This window comes from Symphodus melops, assembly GCF_947650265.1.
Source record: "Symphodus melops genome assembly, chromosome: 14".
Classification (NCBI taxonomy): domain Eukaryota; kingdom Metazoa; phylum Chordata; class Actinopteri; order Labriformes; family Labridae; genus Symphodus; species Symphodus melops.
Genome location: NC_136704.1, coordinates 13,953,457 through 13,968,198, shown reverse-complemented (window position 1 = coordinate 13,968,198; position 14,742 = coordinate 13,953,457). Strand labels below are relative to the sequence as shown.

General features: G+C 39.4%; 1 protein-coding gene across 2 annotated transcripts in view; it reads right to left on the bottom strand.

Moving 5' to 3' along the window:
• The window catches only part of LOC306835012 (contactin-associated protein-like 2), a 214,968-nt gene that overhangs the window by 102,955 nt on the left and 97,271 nt on the right, over positions 1 to 14,742 (bottom strand). For both annotated transcript variants that reach the window (XM_079361381.1, XM_079361382.1), the window contains exon 3: positions 6,229 to 6,422. In XM_079361381.1, the coding sequence (XP_079217507.1) occupies positions 6,229 to 6,422 (194 nt within the window). The remainder of the gene's footprint in view (positions 1 to 6,228; positions 6,423 to 14,742) is intronic.

Below are 14,742 nucleotides of genomic sequence, written 5' to 3'. Positions count from 1 at the left end.
TAATCCCACCCCACGTTTTTATTTCTAAATCTTTGAGTCTCTATACCCCCCCCTCCCCCCCCCCCCCCCCACACACACACACACACACACACTATTCTGTTTCCAAAGTGCCTGTGGTACTGGCTCAGGATTTGAAGCACAAAAAGGCGCAACTGGATCAATTTGTATGCGCACACAAAAGCACATATAGAAGGCACATATACACACAACCACTCACACATCACCTTGCCATTAAAATCTTCCTGAAACATTCAAATCACCTGTAAGATCATTTCATAGTTTGAAATAAAACATTAAAAAACATTGTTTCTACCGTGTCCCATCCCTTTATAACTCTATGAGATAAAGGGAGAGAGAGATAAAGGGAGGGAGCTCGAAATCGTTTGGGTCTCCATGCACTAACAGCCCAATGCCCCTGTGCTTCTTTTTTTGGATCTAACTGTGTTCATACACCTATTTGCCACGTATCTTGCTTGGCTGAATAAACAGCTCAATTCAATTCAAGACTATGCAGAGTGGAGTGGAGGGCACAAGGAGGGATAGTGACGAGAAAAGAAGGAAGAGGAGGAGGATGAAGACTAAAAAAGAAAACAATCTTATGGATGCTGAACACTGCACAAAAGTCTGCCTCGTCACCCATTTAATTCCTTATACTTTAAAGTCAAATCATTATCGAGCAAACCAATAAGTAATTTGGGTATTGTTGTGTGTGTGTGCAACAATTTTAAATAAAACCTTGAGTCAAAATCAGAAAAATGTTATTGTAATATTAGTGGAGGAAAAGCAATAAAGGGAAAGTAGAAATAATGAGGAAAGCTAAGAGCGCTAGCTGCTCTCCTTGTTGTGCGTTTGGCCCTCAGGGCTGATGTCATTCACTAACGATCAAGCAAATCAATTTACTATAGCTGCTCAATGAATAGCCCTGGTGTCTAAAGAGTCTCTCACAAACACTAGTACACATCACTTGCTTTGTTTGTAAGACTCACGTGAATGTTGGCTTGTTTGCATCCCATAAAACAATCCTGGCACAGTTATACAACTATTATCTAGTTTTTCAGCAACTCGCCATCTTTCTTCAACATTTCTCTCTGGGTTTGTGTTTTTGTTTTGACAGCCGGAGACAGGCCTTTCCAGAAAACCGATCTCCAGATACTTACAAACAACAAGTGAAAGCTTTTTTTCTGTTGTTTCCTTGTTGCAGCTGGACCTTGTTTCAGACCAGCCCAGAGTCTGGCATGTTGTGTATGCCTGCTTCTTTCAAAGAGAGGCAGGGGAAATCAGTCCAGCCTGGTCTGGTCTTTTGTTTTTATTGATAAGTTTACAGGACAAAACAAGCAATGGAGAAATGTGTGTTTGAGGTCTTGTGGGTGGTTGTTTTTGTGTTTGTATGTTTTTGAAAAAAAAAGAAAAAAAAAAAAAAAGAAAATCAGTTGTAGTAAATAGTATAAACATTTAAGACACAAATCTGAAAAAAAAGTTACAAATAAGAGTGAAACCTTGGTTTTAAAACTTGTAAATCAAATAATTTTCAATAAGGGTTGAATGTAATCCTGTATTTTGTCATGAATTATTGACTGCATATAAAGATGGACCAGCGTTCATTACAGTCTTCCAATGCAAATGTGTAAATATTTGTTACGTTTCCCCTCACTGCTCCTCCACCACTCTACTAATCTGGTGTACACAGCGTCACATTATTGGATCCATTAATCATCATTTAAAACCTCTTTTTTTTTTTTACAACAATTGATTACTAGTTAAAACTAAACTTCAAAATGTAAGGGTGTATTCACACCTACCTTGTTTAGTTCACTTGAAACAAACTGGTGTGGAACTTTTGGGTAGGTGTGAATACACGGGTGCGCACCAAAAAGCCGGACCGAGACCCAGCTGAAGAGGTGGTCTCGGTTTTCTTCCAAACGAACCCTGGTATGGTTCATTTGAGGTGTGAAAGCAACCAGACCTCACTCCATCTCAGTTCTAAAAACCATACACCTTTTTGGACATAACAGGCTCCAGTTGCCTCGCGCATTAGGGGAAATAATGTTCGTACCTATACTAAACGGATGTAATTGTTGCCCAAATTGTTCAATACCAGGACAGAGAGTTCAGCACACAAGTTCTCCATGATTGTTTACTTTCATTTTGCGATTACCGCTTTACCCCGCCCCAGACCTTTTTGTCCAATGATTGAACGATCTTTGCACATATGTGGTTTTGTTTATGAATTCTGGGCCTCTTGCGAAAAGTGCAAAGTGAAAACTGATGGTGTTAAACGCAGAGCTAAAGTCCACAAACAGGATCCTAGTGTAGGTCCTTGAAGACTTGGTATAACTTGTTTGTCTTGAGTTTCTTGTGAATAATAATAAAAAAAAAAAAGCCAACAGAAGATCAACTCATCTCCATGGAATGGACTGGTCTCTGAAGTGGTAACAGGCACTCTTGTGTGGGAGAGGTTAATGCAGAAAAGACGGAAACCATAGACTTTCCTCAAACTTTTGAACAAATCCACAAGAGGATATTCCTGGATGGAAAGACCCCTGTGTTCTTGTTCATGACATTCCTCTAAAACTTTGAAAGCAGTCACTGAGTTGTACCATAAGAGGCTTCAATAAGCCACAAGGGAATTGTCCTCTCTATCTGTTGTAAAGTGATTGTCCCCATTATTCACACTCAGCAGTTTTTAATTCCTATACAACTCTTATCTAGAGCGGAGTGAAGTGACATTAAAAAGTCTGACGTCTGAGACTTGTGAAGTCACGGCAGTGGATCAAGAAAAAGAGCGGAAACTTTAAGTGGACTTTTTATCGATGTGGAAGAGAAAAGCTGTAAAAATGATATACAACACATGACCGCAAGCAGCAAGTTCCTCTGAGACCTGATTAGGGAAATCAATTAACCTGCATGAAATATCTAATAATTAATTATCAGGCTGCAGCAGAAGTCAGTTTTCCTTTGCACTAATGTTAACTAACTTTCTTCTCTTTCCCCCTACAATGTCAGCACCTTTAGATAAACGTGTCACCCAGATGACTAAAAGGATGGAGCTCATTATGTAGTTGAATGCACTCTTTAGGTATTAAGTTCACACAAAAAACAAAAACAATAAGTGATGATCCATGGTAAAACACACATTTCCAAGCACGGCTTAACAAATATTTTATGTTGGTGTTAATCTCAAAAGATCCTTTCTTGATCTGATGTTGATTTTATTTTATGTCTTGTGTTTTCACTCTTCAGTTCAAGTATTTTATTGTTACAGCTGTTAAGGGCAGGTTGTATTGTTGAATAAAAGCAGCATAGCAGTGTATCTGTACACTTAGCTGTAGATCCCTGTGGTTCTGTGACTTTGCCTGTGATGTTATGCGTTCTCCAAAACCTCTGCCTGGTTCCAACCTGCTTTTACCTTTCCTCCTTTTGGATTGTTTGCCAATATGGACTGCTTGCGTCTCATGATATATTATGGATCAACTGTAATTAGTCAATTAAGACTGAAAATATATGACAAATTTGCAGTAATCTGTGAGATCAAACAAACAATTGTTCCCGTATTTGTGTGCATTTCAAAAATGATTAAACCAAGTTTGCAAGTATTGATCGTCTCTAAGGCGTTGCATCTGTCATATCATTTGGTATTTTAGTCATCACAGTAGTGTGTCTATGTCATTGGGACTCAACAGTAGTAGACTCAACATAAGTGAGGCTTTAAAATACAATATTTTGCCAGGTTTTTACTGATGATACTTTCCCAGTTAATCAGTAAGAACAAGCTATGACAGACCCTCTTATTTTGAAAGTGAAAGTGTTAAGTGATCAGTGAGAAGTAATGGCAGGCTGTGATTGGTGGCAAATTGCTCCTGAATAAAACCTTCTTGCACAACAATGCAGGACAGGTGGGTTCTTCTCTCATGTGAACCTCATCCAGTAGTGAATGAGATTGAGTTGAATATGAATGAATGGACTGAAAGGAGGTCTGATTGTGGCTCTGTGTGAGTGTGTTTGTGTGTGGACACTAAGAAGGCTTAAGCGCTCTACCATAACCTTTTGACTCATAGCACTGATAGTTCAAAAAATGATCGCTACATATTTTATGAATGGGTACACGCACACTTCAATAAAGGGTCAAAGTTTAAGCCCTAGCATGAGCACAAGTGTGTGTGCATGCATGTGTGTGTGTGTGTGCAAAAGCCTGTTTTTAACTAAGATGGGACACAGAAAAACAAATTGCTTGTGTGTGTGTGTGTGTGTGTGTGTGTGTGTGTGTGTGTGTGTGTGTGTGTGTGTGTGTGTGTGTGTGTGTGTGTATGTGTATGTGTGTGTAGAGGGCGTGATTGATGGCATACACATCTTAAGGTTATTGGCTGTGTATCTGCAATATTTTGAGATCTAAAGGCCATAAATTAAAAAGCAATATATGTCCTACATTTACAAAAAAAGTCTGCTCCAGTTATAAGAACATCCAAGAGATGAATGTGTTTTGGAGTATTTGCAGAAATAATAGAGGTATTGAGTCTGGGTTAATGGCAGAGGAAAAACACTTGTGAATAAAAAATAGTCTGCAAGCGATTATGATGTAGTACAGAAAACTCTTCAGAATGTTATTTTGTCTCACTGTTTGGATCCATGTTTTTCAATGCAAATATTTCTTGCTGTACTTTTAGGGAGAATAATTACGTAGTGGTTTGTGGTTAAAGGCAGAACCTAGTATCTACCTAAATCTATAGATGCAAAAAAACAAAAACAATAAAAAACACACACTGGACAAGTTGTAATTAGCAGAATCACTTTAGACTGTAGAAAGTCAAAGTTGATAGTGCTGTGTTTGTCCTGCTTGTGCCCTTTTAACAAAGTAGTTCTTTGATCGTAGTCAAATGGTTAATTAATAAAAAAAAAAAAAAACAACGCATCAGCTTTTGCAGTGTAGCTGCATTTGAGTTCTTAATTACACATGTGGATATTAAAAATCTACAAATGACAGAAACATTTTCAATACACCACAACTGTCTGTTCACTAGGGGTCCTACATTTCACACAGAGATGGGCATTCTGGCTCGGTCCTTAATAAGCCGTCTTAAAGTACAGGAGGTAAACACGAACCAAATTTAGAGGTTTTGATAATCTTTTTTAAAATGGAAGCCCTTGTTAAAAATTCATAAGAATATAATAGTGGTGATTAACTACAAATGGATGTGTGCCCAGCTATTGCAACACAAGACATGCATTGCAGGCTGCTCCATTTCAAAGTTTCCTTTCAATGTGACCAACAAATGCATCCCCTCTTTGCCTGGGCCAGGATCCATCCAGTGCATCTTTCCTCGGCCAACATAGAGATTAATTGTGCACCAATTTCAACAGATGGCAGACTTTCAAGTGACTGAGTAACACATTTTTAAATGTAAGCACAGGTTTGGATTAAGTTGAATAGCTTGCAAAGTTAAAGAATGAAAGGAGCCTTTCTTTCTATTAACAGGTTAAGTTACTTGACATTAGTTAAAATGGCTTGTTCAGCTGTCGAGATTGCTATGTGACAGGGGTGGCACTTAGTGAGGTAGAAAGGAAAGCAAGGGCATGAGAAGCTTCTGATGCAAACAGGAAGTCCTCTCTTGATTAGAGTGTCTCATTTCAGTACGGATAGAGTGCTCTTCTCAGGCTACCAGGCATTTCAAGGATGCTAACCCTGAACTACGACCAATTCTATATTAAATATCTTCTTAATAAATTACTGTCTTATAAATGCCCATGTGTTTCACTCCTATTAAGTATTCCTGTTTCATTTGTATATGTGGTTTGTTGCTTGGCATTGTTAATGTATTTGCAGCTGATTTGCTGTTAATTCAAGTGTTTTTATCTAAATTGAAACCTATACCCATGTTGGCTACAGTAACTTTAAAAGCAGTTTTTTGATATTTACAAAAAAAGGTAAAATTAATTTATTATTATAGTCTTTATAAAGTCAATATATTCAGTTTCTGTATATTTAATTTATTATCAAAGTTTTTCATCTTAATATGCAATCCATAAAAAAAGCAACAGAAAACACATTTTTATACTTTTCCATCGATCCACAGACAGCATGCTACCTGAACTGTAGGGGGTGATTCAAATGGACTACAGGTCAAGCGTAATCTATTTCACCACAACTAGAGACATATACCTTGACTATTGCTTTTATGCAAACACATTTTCAACCTTCACACCCACACGTACACATGCATATTGTTCACTCACCCAAATGTTGCCATCTTGGTGATATGGTTTCCAGTTCCTTCCCGTGTCACTGTAGAGGAGACGGTACCGTGTCGTCCAATCAGAGCTGCTGTAGCGTCCCTGTGTTGCAATGGCACTAACTTGCTTTCTGGAACCAAGGTCCACCTGAAGCCACTGATAATGGTCACTATCTAAAGGTGACCATCCTCCAGCACCTGAAGAGACGGTGACATTTAAATAATGAGTGAGAAGTCAAAGGTTGTGTTCAGAGTTTTTACTTTTATTTATCAGTGTCTGGTCTGTGATATTTTGTAAGGCCAAATGGCTTGGTCAAGGTATAAATAATAAAAAAAATTAAAAAAATAAGTATTTTTGCCTCTTCAATCAATCTTTTTATCACGGACTACCTTTGGCATGTTCAGGCTGAGTTAGGGCCGTCCAGCTCTAGACAGGTGGTAAACATAGGGCAACAGGGGGCTGCTTTTGGAGCTTTTCCCATACTGATACGGGATCAATATCTGCCTCTAATACAGTCTGAAATGTGTCAATGGGTATCAGCAGTATGCCAATCAATGGACTGAACCAACACCATTTCAACCTTTTAGCTCCTACAAAACCCACTGGATTCATGTAGATTATTATCAGGTGTGATGATAAACTATAAATGGGAAGGACAAAAAGAAAGTGTAGTTTAAGCTAACAAAATATTAGCATCAGTGTTATTCCACCAACTACACAAATGCAATGCCAGGAAAAGGACTTTATGGATGGATGGACCTCTGGATACACTGAATTCCCTGAAAACATTGACCCTTGCTACAGGATGCATTTATCATTGTCAAAAGTTGTCAATTGGTTCATAGATATTGGCGTACACATCACAAAAAGGTATTGGAGTAAGTGTGGGACGCAATGTTTTATTAAGGGTTTTGCATATGGGGGGTTAGGGTTATATAAAAGACAAGCTACATTGGAAAGCTCATGTGTTGTCGAAGATTAATAAGCTTTATTTAAAATGTGAAATTCAAAGAATACTTGTCAACCAGGAATTATTTTTGAAGGCCAAGATACAAGGCCAAGATACAAGCAAAGACTTGTCTGCTTTTGCATCGTGAAAATAGAGAAAGGGCAGGAAAAATGCTGGCATACCACCTAAAGCAACGCAGACAAAAGCCCTACCATTGATCACTACTTTAAGAGATAGCAGTGGCCACATAACAAAGGATCAGGAGGATATCAATGATAACTTCAGAAGTTTTTTTGCTCATTGATTGCTTCTTCAATTGAGCTGTACGCAACCCAGAAAGCATAGGAGGTTCAAGGAATTGCCGTCCTTTGTTAATTGTGTGCAGCTGCTGATGTGGTACTGGTACTGTATTTGGTGGGTGGTAATTTCTTGCAATAGGCTCACGTGTCATATAGGACAAAGTGAAATTTCTGTTTTTGGCCTTCATAACTCTCGGTCACTCTCTCTCTGTCACTCTCTCAACTCAAGATAATCTTTATCTATGTTTCCTTGGTTTAATGTGACCCTCTGACAAAACAACCTCTCCTTTAATTTCGCCTTTGTTATGTACCAATTCACCCTCCAACACAGCAGACACAGATTCCTTTAAAATGTTGGTATTGAGGACATAATGTGACATTTCAGAGTCGTGTAGAAATGTGTAGATTAAGCTGAAATGCAGCAAAGGATAAGATATAACATTAAAATGTTGTCATACAATATATCTATCTATATATATATATCTATATATATATATATATATCTATATATATCTATCTATCTATATATAAGTGCTTGGGGCGGCAGTAGCTCAGTCTGTAGGGGACTTGGGTTGGGAACCGGAGGGTCGCCGGTTCAAGTCCCGGCACGGACCAAGTCCGGAAATTGGTCTGGTAGCTGGAGAGGTGCCAGTCCATTTCCTGAGCACTGCCGAGGTGCCCCTGAGCAAGGCACCGAACCCCAAAACTGCTCTGGAGCGCTCGCTGTGGGCAGCCCCCTCACTCTGAGACCTCTCCATTAATGCATGTCACTGGAACCCTGTTTGTGCATGAGTGTGTATCTCGGCCTATGTGTGTGTCATTAGACAGAGTGTAAAAAACCGAATTTCCCCTCGTGGGATTAATAAAGTGTAACTTCTTCTTCTTAAAAGGAGTCAAAAAGGGATGGCACATTTCCCAGATATGTAAATATATGAAAACACAAGAACAAATTCAATCCTTTTATTACTGACTGTCACATCTGATTATCTCCAACTGATTTACAAACAGCGAAGGTGCTTCATTATGTGCATCCTTGAGAGCAGGTTAAAGTGAAAGTTTACTGTGGGGGAACACTCACTGACATTTTCACTGCTCAGATCTGTTTGCTTAGCAAATAAATTAGTCTCAATTAACTTCTTCCAAGGTTTGGTAAATAAAACTCTTTACCCTTTTGCATGTGGTTATTACTCAAAAAATTCTACGTCTGTGAAATACTGCTTTGAAGAAAGGCACAATCTGTGGAAGAGCAAAGGACAATTTTTTTCAGTGCGATTTTCATTGGCTACAGCCTTGACTGTTGGAATAGATGGCTGCTTCTGTCTTGTAATCCACTCAGTGACAGTCAGTGTCCCTGAGTCCTCGCCTGAAACCTCATGGCTCTGCCTTCATTACAAGACAAACACCCATGTGTCCTCCAAAAGGTACCCCATATCCTACCTCCAGATGTATACCAGAGGCAGGGCAAAAATCCACTGGACCTCGCAGGTTAAATGGGCTTCAGGTTAAATGATGCAGAAACAAAAGAGAATGCCTGGACAGAAGGGAAGGAATAAACGCTGAACAGGATCCAGCTGACCGGATTTTATCTGCCATGATGCCATGGCATGATGCCAGTGTTGTCTGTATTACATCAACAGACAAAGAAGGCAAACCAGTGTAAGAAATACAAGGAAAATGAACAAAGTGCGCATGATAAAGATAAATGTACACAAACCAAACACTGAAGATGTACCAGGGCAGCAAACAGCTGAGCCTGTGACAAAATTTAATTTGAAATGGTTATAAAAAAAAGAGTGGGTGATGGAAGGACGGGTCATGTCACGGCCGTCTCCTTTGATCTTTATATGATGGATTTTATGCAAAAGGACACAAAAACTGATACAGTAAAGGAGTACAAAGCATTGTGGAGAAGTCATGAGAAATGTTGGTTATATTATAAAATAGAGGTTGAGGCAGTTTGCAATGTATCCCTCACCCCTGACAAAATCGGATATTTTATCCAATTACAGAGCCATTACACTCCAGCCACGGCCCTGACAGATAACAAGGCCCATATCAGTTGAAATGTCAATACCTCAAAAAGCCGTTGCAGCAAAGCTGTTCCCTTGGCGGGATAAAACACTATCAAAAGAAAGAGCACAAGGAGGCCATAGGAGAAGAGGGTGAGGAATCTGGAGCGGGAAAGGCGAGCGGATGGTGATAAGTAAAGAGACAGCCGATATATAGATTAAGAAAGCTAGCTAAGCAGACAATGACAGAAGCGTTGCAAAGCTAGGAACAAGATCAGAGGATAGCGTGCCAGAAAGAGTGACAAGAAGGTTTGAGAAGAGAGGGGTGACAAGAGATGAGGAGAAGGAAGAGAAATGGAAATGAGTAAGGGTAAGAAAGATGGATGAGTTAACATGGAAGATGGTACGATAAAAGGGAATTGTATGGCTCTGATACCGGGGTGGCCCGAGTTGAAATGGCATTGGGATGGGAAGGGAAAAAAAGGGAGCAATATTGCTATGGTATAAGAGGTGATAGATGAGGCCAGACTCCTACAAGTGTGCACTTCACTTCCTCTTCGGAGAGAATGGAAAGCAGACATTCTCTTTTTCTTCACAGCACTTCACACACCATTTCTAATTTCTGGCTGTTTTAAAAACAGTTATAGTTGATAACTCAAGTAACACCCTCGGGATCTCTCACGCAATATGTCATAAGTTTTGAGCAGCGATGACATTTTAAAAGCTTATCTAGTATTTAAACCCAAGAACACTCAGGGACAAGAAAGGACACAAATAAAGGATGTGTGGAAGCAAGAAGTGAGATTGCCAAATGCCGTTGTAGATTAGAGAGGAGGGGAGGGCTGGAGAGAAAGAACAGATGAGAGGGTAGGAAGGGCAGTTTGACAGAGGTTATGAAGGGGGGGATAAGCGTCGGAAAAATAAGTAAAGAAATTGGAAGCGACGGGTGAGGAGTACCGGAGAAATGTCACTGTTCTCTCACCTGTCACACAGAGGTTTGGGGGGGGGGGGAAATGAGGAGCAGGAGGAGAACAGGGGAGAGGAAAGGGGAAAGAAGAAGGGAAAAGCAATGCATCTTTGAGGAAGAGACGAAAGAAAAGGATAAAGGTGAGTAAAAAAAAAGAGAAAGATCAGGAGATGGGGCTCAGGACAAAAGTTTTGAAATAAGTACAAGCCAAGAAGAAGAGAGAGAATATAGCATAAAGTCAAGACAGGCTGACACCAGAGGAGCACTGCCTTTTTTATCATACAGAACATAATGGAAGTCTTTAAAGTGCTGCTTTCGTTGCTACATTTTGTAGAACTATTCATTGCTGTTGTAATTGTAGTTAGTTTCTCTGTTGATTTTGCCTCTTCCCATCTCTCTTCCTGCAAAACCAACCCAGTTGTAGCAAATTGCTGTTCAACATGAGTCTGGTTCTGCCCCAATTTTTTTTTTCCATGCCACTGTTGCCAAATGATAAAAACACAACTGCATTTGAGGAATCAGTGCAATCCATGTGTACATGTTTGTCTATCTCTTAAGATAAAACATAGATCAAAGAAGAAAGAAATTGACCGGTTTATCTGTATCTGATTGTTCTCTTCCAAATATACATGTATATTGGTTAGGCGGTCCCTAAAAACAATGGTGCATAAATGCACCAGATGACGTATCATTCTGTTGCATTTTTAGCTTAATTTGACTGAAAGCCCAAGATGTTTAATGGGTTAACTTCCCTAAATGCAAATATTTGGTACCTTTACTATTTGCATGAATGCAAAAACTGGGTCAGTAAAAGGACTTGGCTGTGTAGATTTTCAAGCAGATAGAGCTTTGGAGAAATGTTGAAGCATGACAAATCTACTCTTCATTCATTTTGGATTTTTCAGAAAGGGAAGAGAGGCTAAGATGTTAGCTTTAACTTGTAAACAATCACAGCAAATAGCCTGTGCATTACAGTCTCTCTGCCAAAACATAAAGAAAAACTGTCCACTCACTAAATACGTTCAGAGTTACTATTGGAATTTAGAACATTCCCTTTCTTACAGGCTATGATTCAATTGTTCATTTGAAATATTTTCCAAAATATAACTTTGTTTCAAACTTTGCAGAAGTATTTAAAACTTTACAATTGTGTCACTTTCAGACCCTATTGTAAACTTTATTGACATTTACATTACATTCTGAATGCTGGCAGTATGTTAAAGAGGCATCCCTGCTTTACAAGTTTCGTTATGTTTTATTGACTGAACAAATAATGGATTTCTATAAAATAACTGATTAGTTCATAAGAGATACAGTTAGACAGATCGATAATCCTTTAATGACCATTAAAGACCCAATCAGATTTTTTTCTCACTGGGGAAATTCACATTGTATTAATACTACCTGAGCAGCTTTATCAGCCCATTCTGCAACTTCTTTAACACTCTGTGTCGAGAACTCTTTCTTCGCTACAGTACGTCCTTTTAATACATTTATATTCAGACAACATTCTGTGACCACGTCGATGAAATGTTTATAAAGACATAAGTTTGAAATCATCTGCTACCTCAAAGCTGCCTCTGTCAACTTGTCCCTGTGTGGTGCCCTTGACTGGTCAGTGCTGCTTAAAAGGAATTCAAGAAGTGATGCTCCTTCTGACAGAAAAGAGGCTGACCAAGGCCCAAAAAAGGTGGCTGCTGTTTCTCCAGACCAGCAAAACAAGGTCTGAGCTATCTGTGATGAGACAGACAACCTTGCATTGTAGCACAGGATCACATCGAGAAGTACGTGTTGCAGTAATAACAATGATTATACATTTAATTGTAACGCACTTTACATTTTTGAAAAAAGTGCTACAGAAATTAAAAACAAAGTGAGTTTTGCCCTTAGCTGGTTCGGGGGAGAGCGTTCCAAAGAGAAGGAGCGGTGGAGCAGATGGCCTGGTCTCCCATGATGTGGAGTTTAGTCCAGGGGGGATGGAGGAGGTTGGTATTCCCAGAAGCAGAGGCTTCATGTGGAGGATTGTGGGGTAAGGAGTAATTGTACTGTAAACAGTGATGATTATGGGCCAATACTTTTTCATGTAAAACCATGAGATTGCATGTAAATATATTAACATTCACACAGAATCAAATATAGTACTCACTACTGGTCTTTTTTTTTTTTTTTTTTTTACAGAAATCAATCACTCGTCAAGCATTGAAAGCCAACCAAAAGTGATCCTGGAATTGTGTCAGTCAAAGAGAGATTTATCAACAGGAAAGTTCTGACTAAGAAAAGGCAGAGGAAACTTAAAGGACAGAAAATCAAACCTGCGAGTGCCTCTGGGAACCATCCCCAAAAAAGGTTGTCTTTTGAAACTGTCAGCTATGTTTGGATATTTTTCTTGTTTCACACCTCAATTCACGCTGTGCAAGACACCCTCATATGTGTCACTTAACCGGAGTGCAAGCAGAGATATAAAAGCTCCCTTTGGTGGCTTTGAACTTGAATCAAACGGTCTTCCACTGCTTTAACACGTCCAAGCACGTTTTTTTTTCCTTCTGCTGCGCTCGTCTCTGTGAAGTCCACTCACGACCTCTTTGTTGTGTTTCACAGGTACAGATGATCAGAGCTCACATTATTGGACATGTCACAGGGCTGTCCACACCTCTTTGGTAATGAGTGTAAAAAACATACGTACATACAGTGCAGTATCTATGTAGAATATAAAGAAAGTTCAAATGTAAGAGACTACAGAGTAAACAGCTGTGTATGTTTGTGATGCAGTATGAGGTTTTATCCATCGCAGCCCAGCAGGTAAGTGGAAAATATGTGATTTAATAGAACTGCTCAACAGGGTAGAGGGCTTTTGCAGGACTGATAATGAGTCAGATGAGAGGAAAAAAGAAGAAAGAGAATGTGGGCAAAACAAGTGACTGGGACAAGTGTGTGTGAGAGTAAACAAAAAAAAGTTATAGTTAATAGTTTTCGACCACAATGGGAATATCTGAGAATTCTGCGAGTGAGTAATGAAGATACAGCATGGTTTTTGGACGAGTAGAGCGAAGCCGGTGACAAAGTGAAGCATCAAACCAAAAGAATCTTCTCCGCTCTGTTTTAATGACAGTGTGGGAACACGTGTTGGCAAGTGGGTTCAAATAATAACATTTCTCTCTACACATTAGAGTTTTAACGCACTTCGATAAGCTCCCGAGAGAGCATGTGAGAATGGGTTTTTCACATTCTGCAAACCACATAGAGAAAAATAGATATCATTGTTAAGATGCAACGTCGCCAGAAAAAATGACATAGAGAGAAAACAGCTGGTTAGCCTTCAGCATGTACTTCATCTATCTGTCATGGAGCAGAGGGAGGCGGAGTGATTTAATTAGGAGCGGACTGCCATTACCGATGGATGAGTGAAACAGCTACTGTACATCAAAGAACTTTTCGCCAGATGACAGAAAGTGGAAGGAAAATGTGTGAAAGGAGAGGACGGTTGTGACTAATTGTGCATGAAGTCAAAGACGACTTGTACTGCAGTTCTGTGACGTCCTGTGTTTGAAAAGAAAGGGTTACAGTGAAGTTAAAAAACTTTGCAAAACTAGGAAAAGTATGAATCAGAGTGAGAAAATGGATAATGAGGTCTGGGAAGAAAAGGAGAAGGGGATATACTGAGAAAACAGAGAATGGGATTGAGAATGTAAGTGTAGAAAATAGAGAATGAAGGAGACAAGAAGGAGAAAAGGAGACAGGGATGTGATGGCAGGTCGAAAGAGAAGAGATAGAAGGGACGAGGAGCAAAGAAAATGGATTATGAAGATCAGTGGCCACATATTTGAAACGCATACACATGCTCACATGTACAGTATATGTGAGACACAAACACACACGCACACAAAGACACACAGATCCCTACGTTCTTCTTCACTAAAAGAAGGTATTCATCTTTGTGTACAAATCATTTCTAACGAGTTTTTCTAAGAATGACAGCTATATAAAAACACTCATCAAGTGGGATTTCCTTCTTGGCAGAGGTGGTAAAATGCATCCATATTTTGGCGTCACATAAGCTTTCAACTCTCAGACAAAAACATAAAATCATTTTAGTATTTACTCTAAGTTTTAAACTGACAGTAAATGACTCATCAGTTTTTTTCCAACGTCAGCTTAGTATTCCTTTTCTTCGGTCTGTTCCCGGTGTGATCCAACACTCTTTTACCCTCTCTGTGTCTTCCACACCTCTCTCACCTCCTCTCTCTTGTGCCTCCACCCTCTCCACAACTCTTCTATTTTAACCTGTATCCGCAG